This window comes from Panthera uncia, assembly GCF_023721935.1.
Source record: "Panthera uncia isolate 11264 chromosome E2 unlocalized genomic scaffold, Puncia_PCG_1.0 HiC_scaffold_19, whole genome shotgun sequence".
Classification (NCBI taxonomy): domain Eukaryota; kingdom Metazoa; phylum Chordata; class Mammalia; order Carnivora; family Felidae; genus Panthera; species Panthera uncia.
Window position 1 is genome coordinate 12,497,736 of NW_026057588.1, and position 17,947 is coordinate 12,515,682.

At 47.9% G+C, this 17,947-nt stretch overlaps 2 protein-coding genes across 2 annotated transcripts in view; one reads left to right on the forward strand and one right to left on the reverse strand.

Moving 5' to 3' along the window:
• Positions 1-11,302: 11,302 nt before the first annotated feature.
• ERICH4 (glutamate rich 4) lies at positions 11,303-13,356 on the reverse strand. Its single transcript, XM_049621279.1, has 2 exons — positions 13,127-13,356; positions 11,303-12,007 (listed from the first exon to the last, which is right to left on the reverse strand). Exons 1-2 carry the CDS (start codon positions 13,298-13,300, stop codon positions 11,780-11,782), a joined length of 402 nt encoding a protein of 133 aa, XP_049477236.1. The 5' UTR covers positions 13,301-13,356; the 3' UTR covers positions 11,303-11,779.
• Positions 13,357-16,057: 2,701 nt separating this feature from the next.
• Positions 16,058-17,947, forward strand: part of DMAC2 (distal membrane arm assembly component 2) — a 6,463-nt gene continuing 4,573 nt past the window's right edge. Inside the window, exon 1 of the mRNA XM_049621276.1 lies at positions 16,058-16,974. Within this exon, the coding sequence (XP_049477233.1) occupies positions 16,957-16,974 (18 nt within the window). The 5' untranslated portion in view covers positions 16,058-16,956. The remainder of the gene's footprint in view (positions 16,975-17,947) is intronic.

Genomic DNA, 17,947 nt, shown 5'->3' on the forward strand with positions numbered 1-17,947 from the left:
GAACCTTCTAACTCAGGTTCTCTCTGTGTCTGTTGAAGTTCCCCCTTATATTTAAGAAACCCTTTGCCTTTTCTGAAGATATTCAGCTGAATTAGCGCCCTCAAGGTGAAGCATGTGGCCTGCAGCAGCACAAGAGAGAGGAGTCTCCCACGGCATTAAGAGATGGTTAAGGCTAAGAGAACATTTTCTTTTAAATATGAAGTTTATTGTCAAATTGGTTTCCATACAACACCCAGTGCTCCTCCCAACAGGTGCCCTCCTCAATGCCCATCACCCACCCTCCCGCCTCCCTCCCATCCCCCCATCAACCCTCAGTTTATTCTCAGGTTTTATTTTTTTTAATTTTTTTTTAAATTTTTGTATATGAAATTTATTGTCAAATTGGTTTCCATACAACACCCAGTGTTCATCCCAACAGGTGCCCTCCTCAATGTCCATCACCCAGCCTCCCCTCCCTCCCACCCCCCCATCAACCCTCAGTTTGTTCTCAGTTTTTAAGAGTCTCTTATGCTTTGGCTCTCTCCCTCTCTAACCTCTTTTTTTTTTCTTCCCCTCCCCTAAGAGAACATTTTTCAAAGCGAACAGAAAATGCCTCTTGATGACTTTCCTTCCACTCACAAGCCCCAGGATAGGGCATCGAGGGCCCCCCACCCCTCAGAGCAGGTGAGAACTTCAAATCACAGGAAATGGTTCCAGAGCAACTGATCTTGGAAAATCACCCATCCTTACCCCAGAGAGCCAGATGGTGCTCTTGGGACTGCCATCATTCTGGATTCAAGCTACCTTAGGGAATCACATTAAGACACTGGATTTCTTCTCCATTTTTGACCCTCATGCAGCCCTGGGCTGTGGGGCCCACACTGGGCTCAGTAGCCCTGGGCTTGTTAAACTGACCTTCCCTTTATCTAGGAGCCTTTGCAGCTTGGGTCCACAAAGCCCCAGCATCCCTGCCTGCTGGTGGGCTGAGACACCTGCCAGGTACACATGGGCAGGGATGCAGGGATGTGATGAATCTGAAGTCCCAGAGGAAGGACCCTGGCTCAGGAGAGACCATGGAGGGGACAGGGTGTGAGGGGAACAACCACCTAGTGGGAACATCTCTCCTGAGGCTCACCTGGGGATGGGCAGCCTGCATTGTTCTGGCTCTTTTGCCTCATCATCAAAAGGAAGCATTTAAACATCAGCCTCTCATGGGGTGCCTGGGTGGCTCAGTTGGTTAAGTGTCTGACTTCGGCTCAGGTCATGATCTTGGGGTTTGTGAGTTCGAGCCCCACGTCAGACTCTGTGCTGTCAGCTCAGAGCCTGGAGCCTGCTTCAGATTCTGTGTCTCCTTCTCTCTCTGCCCCTCCCCACTTGTGCTCTGTCTCTCTCTGTCTCTCAAAAATAAATAAATGTAAAAAAAAAAAAAAAGATGAAAGGGCCAGATCCTGATGGTGTTTTCAGTCTCTTGGAGCAACTGCTCCAATATTGTCCGCTCTTTGACGTGTGGCTGTAACAGGAGGGTGCTACATCATCTTGAGTGTGAAAAGTCTACAGCTTCTCTAATTTGAGCACGATTGGCTTCTTACACAGTTTCTCAATCTGAGTGGTTTCACCTCAAACCAACTTGTGGTGGAAAAAGTATGTCCTAAAAGGGCAATGGGTTAATGTTTGAAATTAATTAGTTAATGGTAAAGCAGCTAAGAATATAAAGTAGAGACAGGGCCATCTCTCCAATAAGTGGTGTTAGGAAAACTGGACGGCCACATCCAGAAGAATGAAACTAGACCACTAGCTACACCATAGACAAACATTCACTCAAATCAGATTACAATCTTGAATGTAAGACCTCAAACCACAAAACCAGTAGAAAAAAAAAACACAGGCAGGGGCACCTGGGTGGCTCAGTCGGTTGAGTGTCCAACTCTTGTTTTCATCTGAGTCATGATCCCACAGTTTTGTAGGTTCCCTCCCTGGGTGGGGCTCTGTGCTGGCAGCATGGAGCCTGCTGGGGATTCTCTCTCTCCCCACTCTCTGCCCTTTCCCCACTTGCACTATCTGTCTCTCTCAAATAAATAAATAAACTTAAAAAAAGAAGAAGAAAGAAAAAAACAAAGGCAGTGAGCTCCTTGACATCAGACTTGGTGATAAGTTTTTGGACTTCACACCAAAAGCATCAACAGTTAAAGGATAAATAAACAAGTGTGGGGGGTGCAGAGTGGCTCAGTTGGGTAAGCATCCAAATCTTGATTTCAGCTCAGGTCATGATCTCACAGTTCATGGGATCGAGCCCCTCATCAGGCTCTGCACTGATGGTGCAGAGCCTGCTTGGGATTCTCTCCTCCCTCTCTCTCTGCTCCTCCCTCATTCTCTCTCTCTCTCTCTTTCAAAATAAAAATATATAAACATTAAAAAAAGAAAAAATAAGCAAGTTCAACAGCAACAAACTAAAAACTTCTGCACAGCACGGGCACCTGGGTGGCTCAGTCAGCAAAGTGTCCAACTCTTGATCACAGCTCAGGTCAGGTCTTGATCTCTGGGTCATGAGTTCGAGCCTCTGTTGGGCTCTGGATGTGAAACGTACTTCAAAAACATTAAAATAAATAAATAAAAAGCTTCTGCAAAAAAAAGAAACAATCAACAAAATGAAAAGGCGACCTACCAAATGGGAGAAAATATTTGCAAACCACATGTCTCATAAGCAATTAACCCCCCAAATGATCTTATTCATATGGGCAGAGCAGCTGAATAGGCATTTTCTCAAAGGAGACATACAGCTAGCCAACAGTTACATTAAAAGGTGCTCAACATCATTAGTCATCAGGAAACCGAACCAAAACCCCAATAAAATCACCCCACAGTTAGAGTGGCCAGTATCTAAAGACAAGAGAGAGCAAGTGATATGGAGAATGTGGAGGAAAAGAAGGCCTTGTGCAGTGTTGGTCAGAATGTGCACTGGTGCAACCACTGTAGAAAACAATATGGAGAGTCCTCCAAAAATTAGAAATAGAACTACCTTCTGATGTAACAATTCCACTTCTGGGTGTCTCTCCAAAAGAAATGAAATCACTATTTCAAAACAATATCTGAGCCCCCATGTTGACTGCAGCCTTATTCACAACAGCCAAGACAGGGAAACAACGCAAAAGCCCATCAAGTGTTAAATGCATAAAGAAAAGGTGGGACCTTATACAATGGAATATTATTCAGCCATAAATAAGAAGGAACTCTTGCCATCTGCCACAACATGGAAGGACCTTGAGGGCACTGTGCTGAGTGGCAGCAGTCAGTCACAGAAAGACAGGTACTGTACTATCTCGCTTATATGTGGAATCTTAAAGAGAACAGTTTATAGCTACCTTGCCTGAGAGGCAGGGGTGGTGGGGAGGAGGAAAGGTGGTAACAAGATAAAATCCTCCGGATAAGTAGGTCCTGCAGACATAATGTACAGCATGGTGACTATAGTTAACAATACCATCTTACACATTTGAAAGTTACTAAGAGAAAAGTTTGTAACTCTGTGAGGTGGTGCAGGTTTGCTCCACTTCTTGCAGAGATCATTTCACAATATGTACATATATCACATCAGGATGTTGTGCACCTGGACTGAGACGATATTGACTGTCAACTATACTCAATAAACCTGGAAGAAAAGATATAAAAAAGCAGTATTTCTGTCTTCTAGGTCATCTAACAGAAAACAAAATAGGGTGAAGGAGAATGAGTGAGAGTATCACAAGGGGATCTTTCCCTAAGATGCTCAGTGAAATCTGCCATGGTGAGGTGACATCTGAGTGAGACCTGAAGAGAGGGAGGAAGCAGTAATGTAAATCTCTGCACGAAGATTATTCCAAGAAGCACCTATGCCCGGGGGCAGGAGCTGGCTTGAATGTGGAGGGAGGGTCAGGAAACCACTGTGGCTGGAACACACGGGTGAGTACGATGGCTTGGGAAGGAAGGGCAGGAACAGGGTGGATGGGGCAGGGCCACTCAAAGAGTCATCTGCAAGGAGCTCAGGAGCTTGGGCCACACAGTAGATGGGCCACATCACTAAGTGCCCTGTTTCTTTCAGCTGACATTTTCTTCATTGCAAGACTTTCTCAACCAAAGTGTTGAGCTGATTGACTTTCTGGTAGAAACTCTTGTCTTCTAGCAGGCCATCCTCACCCTAGGTATCATCAATGTAGGGCCTGTGGGCTGTGGGAGGACTTTGGGTTTTGGTGTGATTGAGATGTGAACAGCAGGAGGGCTTAGAACAGAAGAAGAATGACCTGGGGTTTTGAAGGAAATCATCCCTGAGAAACAGAGATCCTAAGTGGGGAGATTGGTGTACAGGACAGTGTACCCAAGGAGACAATGGGAAGACCAGTCAGGAGACTGTCACAATACCCTTACTTAGGAATGATGGTGGTTTGGATTCTATTTATATTTTGTGGACAGATCTCAGGTTTGGTGATGGAATGGAGGCATCAAAGGTAATGCCAAGTTTCCTGAACTGAGCACCTGAAGGATGCTCTTGACCTTGACTGAGAAGAGGAAGACCTGGGGAGGGTCAGGCTGGGAGGAGGGAGGAATGAAGGTCTTGGGTCTCCATTGTGGAGATGCCCCAGTGAGGCCTAGGAGAGATGCCCAGATTGACTTATCTCATTCTCCTCCAATCCCCTTGGAAAGCCCATCAAAGCCTGACAAGCTATAGACATCAATTCCCAGACTGACTGACAGCAGAGCCATACGTGTGTGGAAAAGCAGAGTGGGTTGTGAGATGCACATTGTGCCTCCAGGCACTCAGGCCAATGGAGCCAGTGGTTCCCAATCTTGTTGCTACTGAGAGGCTGTAGAGGTGCTGTGGCCTGAGGCCAATAAAGAGTCATGATTTTCCAGTTTTTCTCTCCAGGAAGTAGCAACAGCTTCCCTAGCAATCTCTATCTCTAATCCCAACATGGAGATCTTTCTGGAAGCTACAACTTGAGCCTGCCTCCAAATATATAAGTAAAATATTAAATAAGTAATACTTCTGTAAAAAAGGATGGCAGGCATTGACAGACTGGTGATGATACTGGGTCATGAATCAAACAAGGATTATGAGTTGGGTTTTTATTTTTTATTTTTTTATTTTAATGTTTATTTATTTTTGAGACAGAGAGAGACAGAGCACGAACGGGGGAGGGTCAGAGAGAGAGGGAGACACAGAATCCAAAGTAGGCTCCAGGCTCTGTGCTGTCTGTACAGAGCCCGACGCGGGGCTCGAACTCACGGACCGTGAGATCGTGACCCGAGCTGAAGTCGGACGCTTAACCGACTGAGCCACCCAGGCGCCCCATGAGTTTCTAATTCCATCCCCCTAACTCAAAAAACAGTGAGAGATAGAGAAAAAGGTCAGTCCCCATCATATGTCATATGGACAAAGACCTAAGAAGTTTGGGCTTCTTGGACGAATCTTAATCAGGTGGGTAAGGCTTGGCCAGAACAGAGATATCATTTTGATGTGGATGGCCTACAACCCCAGGGACATCTGGATTTGTTACACAATCCCACTGCAGCTCGAACAAGGCAATTTTTATTCTAGTCCTGATATTCACACTGTGAGCACAACAGTTCTGGCTCCCTGCCATCAGATGTTCTTTCTTGTATTGCTGACCATGCTAGACATTGCCCTGATAAGCCCTGTGTTGCTGTGTGTTCTGTCTCAAGGTGATCCCAGAAAAGACCTGACTTCTCTGTCAGGGGCCATGCTGGGTAGATCTCCCTGGAACAGCACCAGCTCCCCTGGATGGAACCCCAGTCATCTCTGCTCAACATGCTCTGAGGCTACTTAGTGATTTTTCACTTCCCTCTTAGAAAATGGGAACTGAAGTACTTTCTTCCCCATCACCATGACACACACACTTTTCCCTTCCCCGTCTCTGCAGTACTATCCTAAGACCAAAGTTTAGCACAGACCTTATTATATCTATTTAATGCTATTCATATTTGAGTCAGACAGTTGTGATCACCCTGCTTCCCACCTTGGATTGTGAAATTGTAAATGTGTATTCTGGTGTGCTTGGGCGGCCTGGTCGGTTGAGCATCCGATTCTTGACTTCAGCTCTGGTCATGATCCTAAGAATGTGGGTTCGAGCCCCAAGTCTGAGAGAGTCTCTCTCTCTCCCTCTGCCCCTCTCTCCCACTTACACTCTCTCTAAAGTAAAATTTAAAAACAAATTTTTAAAAATGTGTATCTCTAAAGTACCTTCGGGCTGGAAAACATTCCGCTGAGAGCTACAGAGAAGGTGGGGGGGGGGGGGACATTTAGAGACCAACAAGGACACAGAGAAGAAAAAGGCAAAATGTTGGTGCGCCTTCCCATCTCCCCAGGTTACCTTGGGGTGCTGCCGCCCTCTGGTGGCTACAGTACATATTGCAGCCCCTGGTGCCTCAACCTGTCTTCTTACAAGAGCCCATCAATCCATGGTCACTCCTTGGGCAACCAGCTACATAAATGGCAGGATGCAACATAAAGTGAAAATGCAGGACTTCTTGTTCAAAACTAATTAGTAATCTCAGGATGCCAAAAGCAGAGTTTTAGAGACAGTTCAGGCCCTTCTAAGTGTGTGATTGCACAGATTGCTAACCTGTGAAGCCAGCCCTGCCTCACAGGGCAAATGGCTGTGCTCATCCTCCATATGAATTCCACATCAACTCTAGATATAAAAAAAGCCTACAGAAATGGTGAGACCTGACTGTCTTATTCCCCCATGGGAGAATTTTCTTTCTTTTGAAAATGTCACCTGACATTTTGCTCTGGCCCAATCAATGACCAAATTGGAGATGATTCCAGCATCAAAAGAATCAATGAAACACATTGACTATATAAAGATCTGTAATTACCCTCAAAAAAGAGGCTGTACACAGCAATTTCTTACTCGACACATCTCCAAAGGCAAGGGAATTAAAAGCAAAAATGAACTACTGGGACCTCATCAAGATAAAAAGCTTCTGCACTGCAAAGGAAACAATCAACGAAACTGAAAGGCAACTGATGGAATGGGAAAAGATATTTGCAAACGACATATCAGACAAAGGGCTAGTATCCAAAATCTATAAAGAACTTACCAAACTCAACACCTGAAAAACAAATAATCCGGTGAAGAAATGGGCAGAAGACATGAATAGACACTTTTCCAAAGAAGACATCCAGATGGCCAACAGACACATGAAAAGATGATCAACATCACTCATCATCAGAGAAATACAAATCAAAGCCACACCGAGATACCACCTCACACTGGTCAGAGTGGCTAAAATAACAAATCAGGAAACAACAGATGCTGGTGAGGATGTGGAGAAACGGGAAACCTCTTGCACTGTTGGTGGGAATGCAAACTGGTGCAGCTGTTTTGGAAAACAGTGTGGAGGTTCCTCAAAAAATTAAAAATAGATCTACCCTATGACCCAGCAATAGCAATACTAGGAATTTACCCAAGGGACACAGGAGTGCTGATGCATAGGGGCACGTGTACCCCAATGTTTATAGCAGCGCTTTCAACAATAGCCAAATTATGGGAAGAGCCTACATGTCCATCAACTGATGAATGGATAAAGAAGATGTGGTTTATATATACAATGGAATACTACTTGGCAATGAGAAAGAATGAAATCGTGCCATTTGCAGCAATGTGGATGAAACTGGAAGGTATTATGCTGAGTGAAATAAGTCAGAGAAGGACAGATATCATATGTTTTCATTCATATGTGGATCTTGAGACACTTAACAGAAGACCATGGGGGAAGGGAAAGGGAAAAAATAGATACAGAGAGGGAGGTAGGCAAACCACAAGAGACTTTTAAATACAGAGAACAAACTGAGGGTGGATGGGGGGGTGGGGGAGAAGGGAAAATGGGTGATGGGCATTGAGGAGGGCACTTGTTGGGATGAGCACTGGGTGTTGTATGTAAGCCAATTTGACAATAAATTATATACATTAAAAAAAAAAAAAAAAAAGGCTGTAAAAACCATCCCCTAGCCGATCCCCACTGGAGGTGACAATAGGAGCTCCTCACTCTGAACCCGGGTCCTGTTCTTCCAGAAGATACTAGGGCCCAGGGGTGAGGGAGGCCCTTTTGCACAGAAGGTGCCTGTGTCTGAATCCAGGAGGGATGATAGAGTTAGTGACTGTCCTTGTGCACAATGGGCTCAAGCCAAGAACAGGATGGGGAATGCAGTGGCGGGGGCGTGGTGGGGGTGGGTGCTGGGGATGTGACAGCCGTAGGCATTAGGCGTCTCCTCAGGGCCCCACAGGATCTGAGGGATTAGGGAGCTAGTGCTGGGAAGACATATCTCCCTGTTTCTATTGGGGGGGTGGTCTTCTTGCCTCGGAGGGGGACACTGCATTAGTTTGGCAGCTTGTGGCTGCCGTAACAAATTACCACACACTTGGTAGCTTCAAACAAGAGGAAGTTTGTTCTGCAACAGTTCTGGGGGCCAGGAATCCAAAATCAAAGTATCAGCAGGACCACATTCCCCCCAGAGAGTCTAGGAGAGATTCCGTTTCTTTCCTCTTCCAGCTTTTGGTGATCTGAGTCATCTGACTCGCACAGCCTGGACAGAGCTTTCGAGAGACCCCAGACCGTCCTCAGCCTCTCTCTAGAGTATCTCATGAGGGAGAGGAACTCTGCTCCTTTGTATGCTCTTGGGGTGTCTTTCTCCTTCCCTGGGTGCTGGGGTCTGACTTTCAATGCTCTCCCCCCACCCCCACAGCAGATTTCCCCGCAGCCGCAGACCTGGCTAAGGTTGGCAAAGAAGGATCAGTTTGGGGATGGAGCCTGAACCCCTTAATCTCCCTGTACCTCCCCCCTTCCCAGTCTTGCAGGACTCCCCTGGACAAAAAGCAGCAGGTTTTTCTAAGGAGGAAATCCCCACGGACAGGGACTCAGCACCTCTTCCGCCAACATATCACTTCTCTGGGAACATCCTCACTCCCAATAGAAAGTGTTTTGATGAAGAATTACAAAAACGTGAGCGTGTGTTTGTCTTCGCCGGGAGTAATGATCTTATGAGCATCCAAATGTCTCCCCTGAAGAGATGTCTCTACTTAGGCGGGAGCCCTCCCACTGCTGACATAGGCATCCTTTCTGCAAACGTAGACCTCAGGAATAGGGACATGAGCAAGGGGGACTTCTCTCCTCGGCCGCCATCCACAGATATCTGCCTCCTGCAGGTGGAGCTCTGAAACACCTAGAAACCCTCGCTGCCCTTGTGCTCACACCCACATTCCATTTAACGAACGTCTGAAATAGTGACATGTAGTAAAAAAACGGGAGATTTGATCGTGATTTTCAATTTTCTAGCCGTCATATTTAAAAATGTAAATAGGTGGGGCGCCTGCGTGGCTCAGTGGGTTGAGCGTCCGACTTCAGCTCAGGTCATGATCTTGCGGTTTGTGAGTTTGAGCCCCACGTCAGGCTCTGACGGCTGCTGACAGCTCAGACCCTGGAGCCTTCTTCGGATTCTGTGTCTCCTTCTCTCTCTGCCCCTCTCCCCCCCACCTCAAAAATAAATAAAAATTTAAAAAAATATATGTAAAAATGTGAGGCGCCTGGGTGGTTCAGTCGGTTGAGCGTCTGACTCTTGATTTCAGCTCAGGTCATGATCTCTCGGCTTGTGAGTTCGAGTCCCGCATTGGGCTCTGTGCTGACCGTGCACAGCCGGCTTGGGATTCTCATTCTCTCCCTCTCTCTCTCTCTGCCCCTCTCCCACTCACACTGTCTCTGTCTCTCTCAAAATAAATAAACTTGAAAAAATAAAAATGTAAAAAGGAGCACCTGGCTGGCTCATCAGTGGAGCAGGTGACTCATGATCTCAGGGTTGGAGCTTCAAGCCCCACATTGGGTGTAGAGGCTACTGAAAAATAAAATCTTTAAAAAAAAATAGGGGCACCTGGGTGGCTCAGTCGGTTGAGCATCCAACCAGGTCATGATCTTGCAGTCTGTGAGTTCGAGCCCCACATCGGGCTCTGTGCTGACAGCTCAGAGCCTGGAGCCCGCTTAGGATTCTGTGTCTGCCTCTCTCCGACCCTCCCCCCACCCTGTCTCAAAAATAAATAAAAACTAAAACAATACTTTGAAAAAATAATAAAAAAGGGGTACCTGGGTGGTTCAGTCGGTTAAGTGTCCAAGCCTTGATTTCCACCCAGGTCATGATTTCACAGGCATGAGATGGAGCCTGCAGCCAGTCTCCATGGTGGCTGTGGAGTCTGCATAAGAGTCTTTCCCTCCTTCTGCCCCTCCCCTCCCCTCACACAGGCTCTAACTACATAAATAAATAAATAAATAAATGTAAAACAGACAAGCACACGAAAAGATGCTCAAAATCATTAATCATTAGGGAAACACAAATCAAAACCATAATGAGATACCACCTCCCATCCATTAGGATGAAAAGAAAAAGAAAATAAGCATTGGTGAGGATGGAAAGAAGTTGGAACCCTCGCACATGGCTGGTGGGGACATCAAATGGTGCAGCTGCTGTGCAGAACAGTCTGCGGGTTCCTCAGAAAACTCGAACACGGAATTACCACAGGATCCAGCAATTCCATTTCTGGGTATATCCCCAAAAGAATCGACAGCAGGGACTTGAACAGATATTTGCACATCCTCGTTCACAGCAATGTTATTCACAGTTGCCAAAGGGTGGAAACAATCCAAGAGCCCATTGACAGAAATGTGGATAAACAAAATGTGGCGTGTTTCTACAATGGAATATTATTCAGCCACAAAAAGGAAGGAGATTCTGACAGCGGCGTCTGGGTGAAGCGCCCGACTTCGGCTCAAGGTCATGATCTCACGGTTCATGAGTTCTAACCCCACATCGGGCTCTGTGCTGACAGCTCAGAACCTGGAGCCTGCTTTGGATTCTGTGTCTCCCTTTCTCTGCCCCTCCCCTGCTCGTGCTCTGACTCTCTCTTCTCTCTCCCTCAAAAATAAATAATCATTAAAAAAAAAATTGGGGGGTGTCTGGGTGGTTCAGTCAGTTGAGCGTCCACCTTCGGCTCAGTTCATGATCCCGAGGTCTGTGAGTTCAAGCCCCACGTCAGGCTCTGTGCTGACAGCTCAGAGCCTGGAGCCTGCTTCAGAGTCTGTGTCTCCCTTTCTCTCTGCTCCTCCCCGGCTCATGCTCTGTCTCTCTCTCTCTCTCTCTGTCAAAAATAAATAAATGTTAAAAAAAATTTTTTAATAAAAAATAATTTGGCTAAAATGGTAACTCATTATATACATTTTACCACATTAAAAAAATTTTCAAATACACAGGAGAAACTAATTTTAGTAATATGTTTATTTATCCCATTATGCAGAAAATAGCATCTCAACAAAATTTTTAGATTGTTGAAATGTCTTAAATATTCTTTTGATCATAGGAAGCCTTCGAAATTCGATCTGTAGTTCCGTGTCCCACGCACCTCACTTCAGACCAGCCATGTTTCAACAGCCACTTGTGGGCGGGGGGGGGGCGCCATACTGGGCAGCCTTGCCCACCTGCCAGCATCTCCATCCTGTTTGCAAAGACCCACGTCTCCCCTGCAACCCACCTGCAAATACACCTACAGTTTCTCTGCAAACCTCCCACCTCGCCTGCAAACACAGTCCCGGGCCAGCCCCTCAATCTCTGTGCAGAGATTGTATTTGCTTCAGAGAATGTATTTGCTTAAGGAACAGGTGTTGATTCCAAATCTGTGTCGGCAGGTTGAGTTGACCCGCAAATCCCCTCTCCTTTGCATAAATTTGCATCTCGTTCGTGTGTCAATCAGAAGCACCTGGCAGGGTCTCAGATCGTCATCTCAAAGTCCGGGAGTCGGTGGCCTGGGGCTGAGAAGGAGACCCCCAAGTGTCCCTCCTCCTGCTTCCCCTCGGGCTCTTCCTCGTCCTCCTCTTCCTCCATGAGGCTCTCCTCCTCTTCCAGGAAGGTGACCAGGTCCTCCCGCAGAGCCCCCATCTCCAGCCCCAGGCTGCACAGCTGGCCCAGCAGCTGGACGTCCACTTGGCGGAGGCGCCCCTGCCAGTGGGAAGGGGAAGTCATGGGCACCCCGCCCCGGAGGGCAGGGGGTCAGCGTGCCCCCCCCCCCAACCTGCTGGAGTCCTGGAGAAGATTCTTTGCTTGACCAAAGTTCAGCTAAGCTCCTAAATCCTCTCTGGGCCTATCTGTGCGTTTCCTCGTAAATCCAGTTTTACCAAGAATCTCCTGACTGATCACTCCCGCTATCTGATCTGGTTCCTCGAGCCCCATCCCTTGCCCAGCTCACGTCTCATCTCCCTGGCCTGTCTCCAGCAAGAATCCAGTTAGTCGCTAGGTGGAGCCAGATGCCCCTCTTCCCCCTGATGCTTTCACTTAGATTTTCCATCCACTGACCCCCACTCGCTCCTTCACTAGAAATTTCCACTTGCCCCTACTGTGTTCAGAGCTGAGCCCTCATCTCTCCCCCACTGAAGTGGTCCCTACACCTATCACTTTACCGTCTTTAATACAAGTCACAAGTAAGCTTTTCTTTAACAATCCAGGCCTGCAGCACCTGGGCGGGGTCCTCCCGGTGTCCTGGATCCTGACTGCCAGCCTGCTTCTCCCAGGGTCTCTGGATCTCTGCCTCTGTCTCCCCCTGTCTTTGTCTCTATTTCATTATCCTTCACTGTCTCTCTGTGTGTCTCTGAATCTTTGTGCCTCCCTTATTGTGTGTCTTTCTTTTGTTACCTGAATTTGTTCTCTGTCCCCCCCTTGTCTGTCTCTATGTCTTTCCATATCCCTTTCTGTCTGTCTCTATTTCTCTGCCCCTGCCTTTGCCTGTCTCCATCTCTCTGTCTCAGATTTAATTTGAGTCTCTGTCTCTGTTGCTCTCAATCTCTGCTTTCTATCTCTGTCTCTCTTTTTCTGAGTCTCTGTGTCTCAGTCTCTCTCTACTCCTGACTCTCACTCTTTGGGTCTTTCTTTGTCTCTGTCTCTCTCTCTCTGCTTGTTTCTCTATACTTGTCTCTTAATTCCTTTTTTTTTTTTCTTGTCTATTAATTTCTGCCCTTCAATCTCTGGCCCCTTTGCAATTTTATTCATTCCCATTCACCCAGGAGTTCTCCGTCCCCACCCCCACCTGCCCCCATCTCTTGCCCTTCCAAACCCCTCACTCACCAGCTCCTCCAAGATCCACAGCAGACTCTCCCTGGCACCTGCAGTGTCTACTCCTGGGAACAAGAGGGTCTGGCCAGCTCTCCTCACTGGCGGGGGGGCCCTCAGGGCGCGGGGAAGTGGGCCCAGTCCTGAGGGCACCAGTCCCGCCTGCCTCAGTTGCCTCCACAGTTCCATAGTCTCTGAGTAGTGGCAGCCAGGAGCAGAAAGTGACAAGGTCCAGATTGACCCAGTCCCCTGAGGAGCTGGTAGGGGAAGTGGGGGGGGGGGGGAAGGGAGCAAAGAGCGGGGGATGGGGGGAGCAGGTGCCTGGGACATAATTCCAAAGTCCACTCTCTGGTAAGAACTGGCAGCCTCATGGGGGTTTTCTTCCTTCTAAAGTCTAACCTCAGCTCTGCTCACAAGGGCCCAGCCACACCCCCTCTGGCGGATGCCAAAACCCCCACCCTTCTTGAGCCCTTCTCAGGCCTAACCCCTCGTGGGTGCTGTGGTCAGTGGATGCCTGGCCTCATCTGTCCCATCCCCTCCTGTGTCCCTCCCACTGCTCCTCCTCAGCCTCCACACTTCCTCTGCATTCTCCGGCTTGGACCTTGTCTTCCCCACTTGGGCCACCCCAGGGCTTTCCAGTTAGTGTGCCTGAGGAGCCAGGGGTGGCTTCCAGGCCACGATGCCTCAGCTGAGGTGCCACAGGGTCCAGGCTGCTGGCCCACAGCTGAGCAGTGGGCGCTGCTGATCCCTGACTTGCCCACAGAGTCCATCGCTATCAGCGTGGGCCCTGCCATGGAAAAGACTGGGGTGTGGGCCTCCCTCTGCTAGAGTCCCTCTCTCAGGCCCAGGGTTTGAATTCCACCTGCACACCCATGGCTCCCAGGTCTCAGACCCCAGTCTGACCTCCATACTGAGCTCCAGACGCCTACTCAGCATCTCCACCTAGACATCTCAGGCGTCTCAAGGTGAATATGGTCAACACAGCTCTCAACTGGGACCTACCCTGTTGTGTTAGTTTCCTGCTGCCGCTGTAACAAAGTACCACTTTGTGGCTTAAACCAACGCACAGTTAGTGTAGTTCTGCGGGCCAGAAGTCTAAAATGGGTCCACAAGGCTGGGCTCCTTCTGGAGGCTCTAGGGGAGAATCCATTTCCTAGGCTTTCCCAGCTTCCAGAAGCCACCACATTCCTTGGCTTCTTTGAATCACTCTTGCATCCACCGTCACATCTCCTACTGACTGACCCCCTGCCTTCTAGCTAACAGGACCCTTGTCATTGCATTGGGCCCATCTTGATCATCCAGAATAATCGCCCTGTCTCAAGATTCTTAACTTAATCGTGCCTTCCTTTTACCATATAAAATAACAGATTCACAAGTTCCAGGGATCAGGGCATGAATTTTGGAGGGGTGCGTGTGGAGTGGGGGGCTCTCTTCAGCCCGCCGCACTTGCCCTTTCAAATCTATCACTTTCCCAGTCTCCCTGTCTCCATAATTGGCCTTCCCATCCTTTTAGTTTCCTGAGCTATTGTCTCAACCTTCAAAACAGACTCATAATCTGAGCACTTCTCACCATTTTCCATTGCCCCATCCCTGCTCCTGTCTCCATTCCCCTCTTGCTTGGACTACTGCGGTAGCCTCTTGGCTGGCCCCCACTTCCACCCTTACTGCCTAAGGTCTGTTCTCCACCCGGCAGAGATGATCTTTTACAAAAATGTAAATCAGGGGCACCTGTGTGGCTCAATCAGCGAAGCAGCTGACTTTGGCTCAGGTCATGATCTCGCGGTGCGGGAGTTTGAGCCCTGCATTGGGATCTCTGCTGACAGCCTGGAGCCTGCTTGGGACTCTGTCTCTCCCTCCCTCTTTCTGCCCCTCTCCTGGGCTCTCTCTCACTCTCTCTCTCAAAATAAATAAAGAAACAATTTTTTAAAATGTAAACCAGGAATTTCTTGGGCCTTATGCTGAGCCATGGTGCTGCTGGAGAGCCAGCACTTCCTGATGAAGCTGACCAGATTCTTCTAGAAGTGCTGTTTGTCATGCAGCGTGCTGATCACCCTAAAGAAGTATGATGGTCAGACTAAACCCATTCCAAGGAAAGTTCTGCGGAGGGTTGCGAGCCCTCAGACAGCAAGTGTCTGTTAAGAGCTACTGATGGCAAAGATTAGCACTGTGGGAGCTCTGAAGAAGTGAACAAGTTTCAGATGGCTTACTCAAACCTACCGAGAGCTATCATGGATGGGCGGAAGGAGGACAAAAAAACAAGAGTAAGAAGAATGAAGCAGCACAGTGAAGGGCACCAGAGTTCCAACTAACCACCAAATTACTACACTTCCGTTTACTACACTTCCACTTCCGTTGCTACACTTGTCGTTTTTACTTTTGGCCACAAAGCCAGGTTCCTGGTTCCCCTGTAACAACTTTTCATGTGAGATTAGGGTCATTTTGGACTGCAGCACGTACAGGGTAGTTGTAAGAAGCCAAGTTTATTTTATCTTATTTTTAATTTTTTTTATGTTTATTTTTGAGAGAGACAGACAGAGTGCAATTGGGGGTGGGGAAGGGGCAGAGAGAGAGAGAGAGAGACACACACAGAATCCGAAGCAGGCTCCAGGCCCAGAGCTGTCAGCACAGTCTGAAGCGGGGCTCACACCCACGAACTGTGAGATCATGACCTGAGCATAAGTCTGACGCTCAAACGACTGAGCCACCCAGGCACCCTGTGAAGCCAAGTTTAGTTTAGAATTGGCTAGTTGGTCTGTGTTGCATGGTTGCATATCCCGGAATTATAATGTCTCTGTAGCTATGGGTACAAAAAAAATGGATCATTAAACCTGTTATTTATTCGCAAAAAAAAAAAAAAAAAGTAAATCATATCATGACATGCCCCTGAGAATGGAATAGGGCACAGTCCACTTCCTGCCCGCCACTCTGACCTAGTCTCCTACTTCCTGCCCGCCACTCTGACCTAGTCTCCTACTTCTCTCTGATAGCTGGTTCCCACCCCTGGGCCTTTGCACTGGCTGTTACAGCTGCCTGGAACACCTTTCCCCTAGATCTTTGAATGGCTGTTTCCTTCTTATCCTTCATCTCCACTTAAATACCTCGTCTTCAGAGAGGACTTTTTACTCATGTCCTGACTCCCTAGTCACTGCCTATTATATTGCCTGTTGTTATTTGCCTCTTATCAAACGAGTTACCTAAAATTATCTTGCTTATTCTTTTGTTTCTTGTCAATCCTTTCTCAGCCATGGAATGTTGACTCCCTGAGATAAGGGCTTGGTCTTTCACCATAGTAACCCCAGTACCCAAAACAGTGTGGGCCACGTGCTAGATACTCAGTAAACACTTAAATAATTCTATCCACAAGACTTCATACTCAATCTTCACACTGAGAGATGGAGTTGAACTCCAAACTGAAATTGTAGACACATCACAGTACTTGTCTTGAGACCTCATCTCTCTTATCCTGAAGTCTAACCGCACCACCCACTAGACCTTTTCCTTCCCTGATCCTGGTGTAAAGAATGACTCAGTTCCCTAGTCAGTATGAAAACTGGAGGAAGAGAGCAGCTCACGGGGACTGTGAGTACAGTCGGAGGAAGGGTACTCTACCAGTCTACCAGGAAGGACTAACCGCTATCTCCTAGGAAAAGCCTGCAGAGTCTGATTGTAAGGACCATGGAAATGGCAGTGGGAGGAATCCCTAAACCGGAGTAAAAAGTGCGTGTGCCTTTAAGAGGAGAGTCGGAAAAATAGAGAGGCCGGCACCCTAGGAAAAGTAGTCTCAGGCTCAATCAAGCGGGTGGACTAAGAAAAACCGGCCCCTTCCGGTTACGTAGCCTGGCAAGATGGCGGCGCCCAAGTCGGTAAGTGACCGGATCTCCATGAGCCCCCAGATTGAAGCCTGCTCTGCTGTCTCAGCCTTCAGGGTTCCTGTCAACACCCAGGAAGCAAGGAGCAAGAGACAGCAGAAGGCCTCTCCCACTAAGGCTCGCGATGGGATCGCAGACACGCAGCCTCTGGGGGTCGGGAAGGATCGGTGTGAGTCGCAGATAGCCGGGGCGCTTTAGGGAGGAAGTGGGGCGGGGACTTGGCTGGGGGAACCAATGGGGAAGCAGGGAGTGTGTTCCGAAAATGGCGCACCCAGCCAATCAGAGGGAGGGATCGATTGCGGGCTCTATGAGTCGGGCTGGCGAGTGCCTGGGAGTGGGACCTGCAAAGGAAGGGGGTTAGGGAGGGGTTGGAGAAGTCAGGGTTTGAGGGCCTGCGGTAAGAGACAAAAGGATACAGTTGAGGAGAGCTCATGGGACAGTTCGGAATTTTTATGGAAAAGCAAAGGGATGATGGGAATTGAGGACAGGAAACAAAGGGTCAAATTTAGCAGTTCTGAGGGAGGGACCTGGGGGAAATTAAGGGAAGAACTTGCGATATTCCTGGAGGGAATTTAGGAAGACCTGAGTAAAATCAAGGAATGGATTTAGGGAAAAATAAAGTGAGAGGTTGGAAACCTGGGAATTTTGAGGAAAAATAAGGATTTGGGCAAAGTGTTGAGAAAATTTGGTTGAAACAGAAGGAGAAATTGGAGCAGGCTAAGAGAAGACTGGAGGAAGATTGAAGAGGAGGTAGATTAAGGGTGGTTTGGAGAAACCAAGAAAAATTAAGATTATATTTTGGGGAGGGGCGCCTGACTGGCTCAGTCAGTAGAACGTGGGACTTTTGATCTTGGGGGTTGTGAGTTTGATCCCTGCATTGGGCGTAGAGATTACTTACAAATAAAATCTTTAAAAAATACATATTTTTTGATCTTGGGGGTTGTGAGTTCGATCCCTGCATTGGGCG

Bases quoted from the DNA above. Each gene is read 5' to 3' on its own strand.
- ERICH4 (XM_049621279.1), bottom strand. From the start codon at position 13,300: ATGGAACTGTGGAGGCAACTGAGGCAGGCGGGACTGGTGCCCTCAGGA. The intron at 12,008-13,126 runs GTGAGTGAGGGG...TCCCACTGGCAG, and splicing joins TGTGGATCTTGGAGGAGCTG to GGGCGCCTCCGCCAAGTGGA.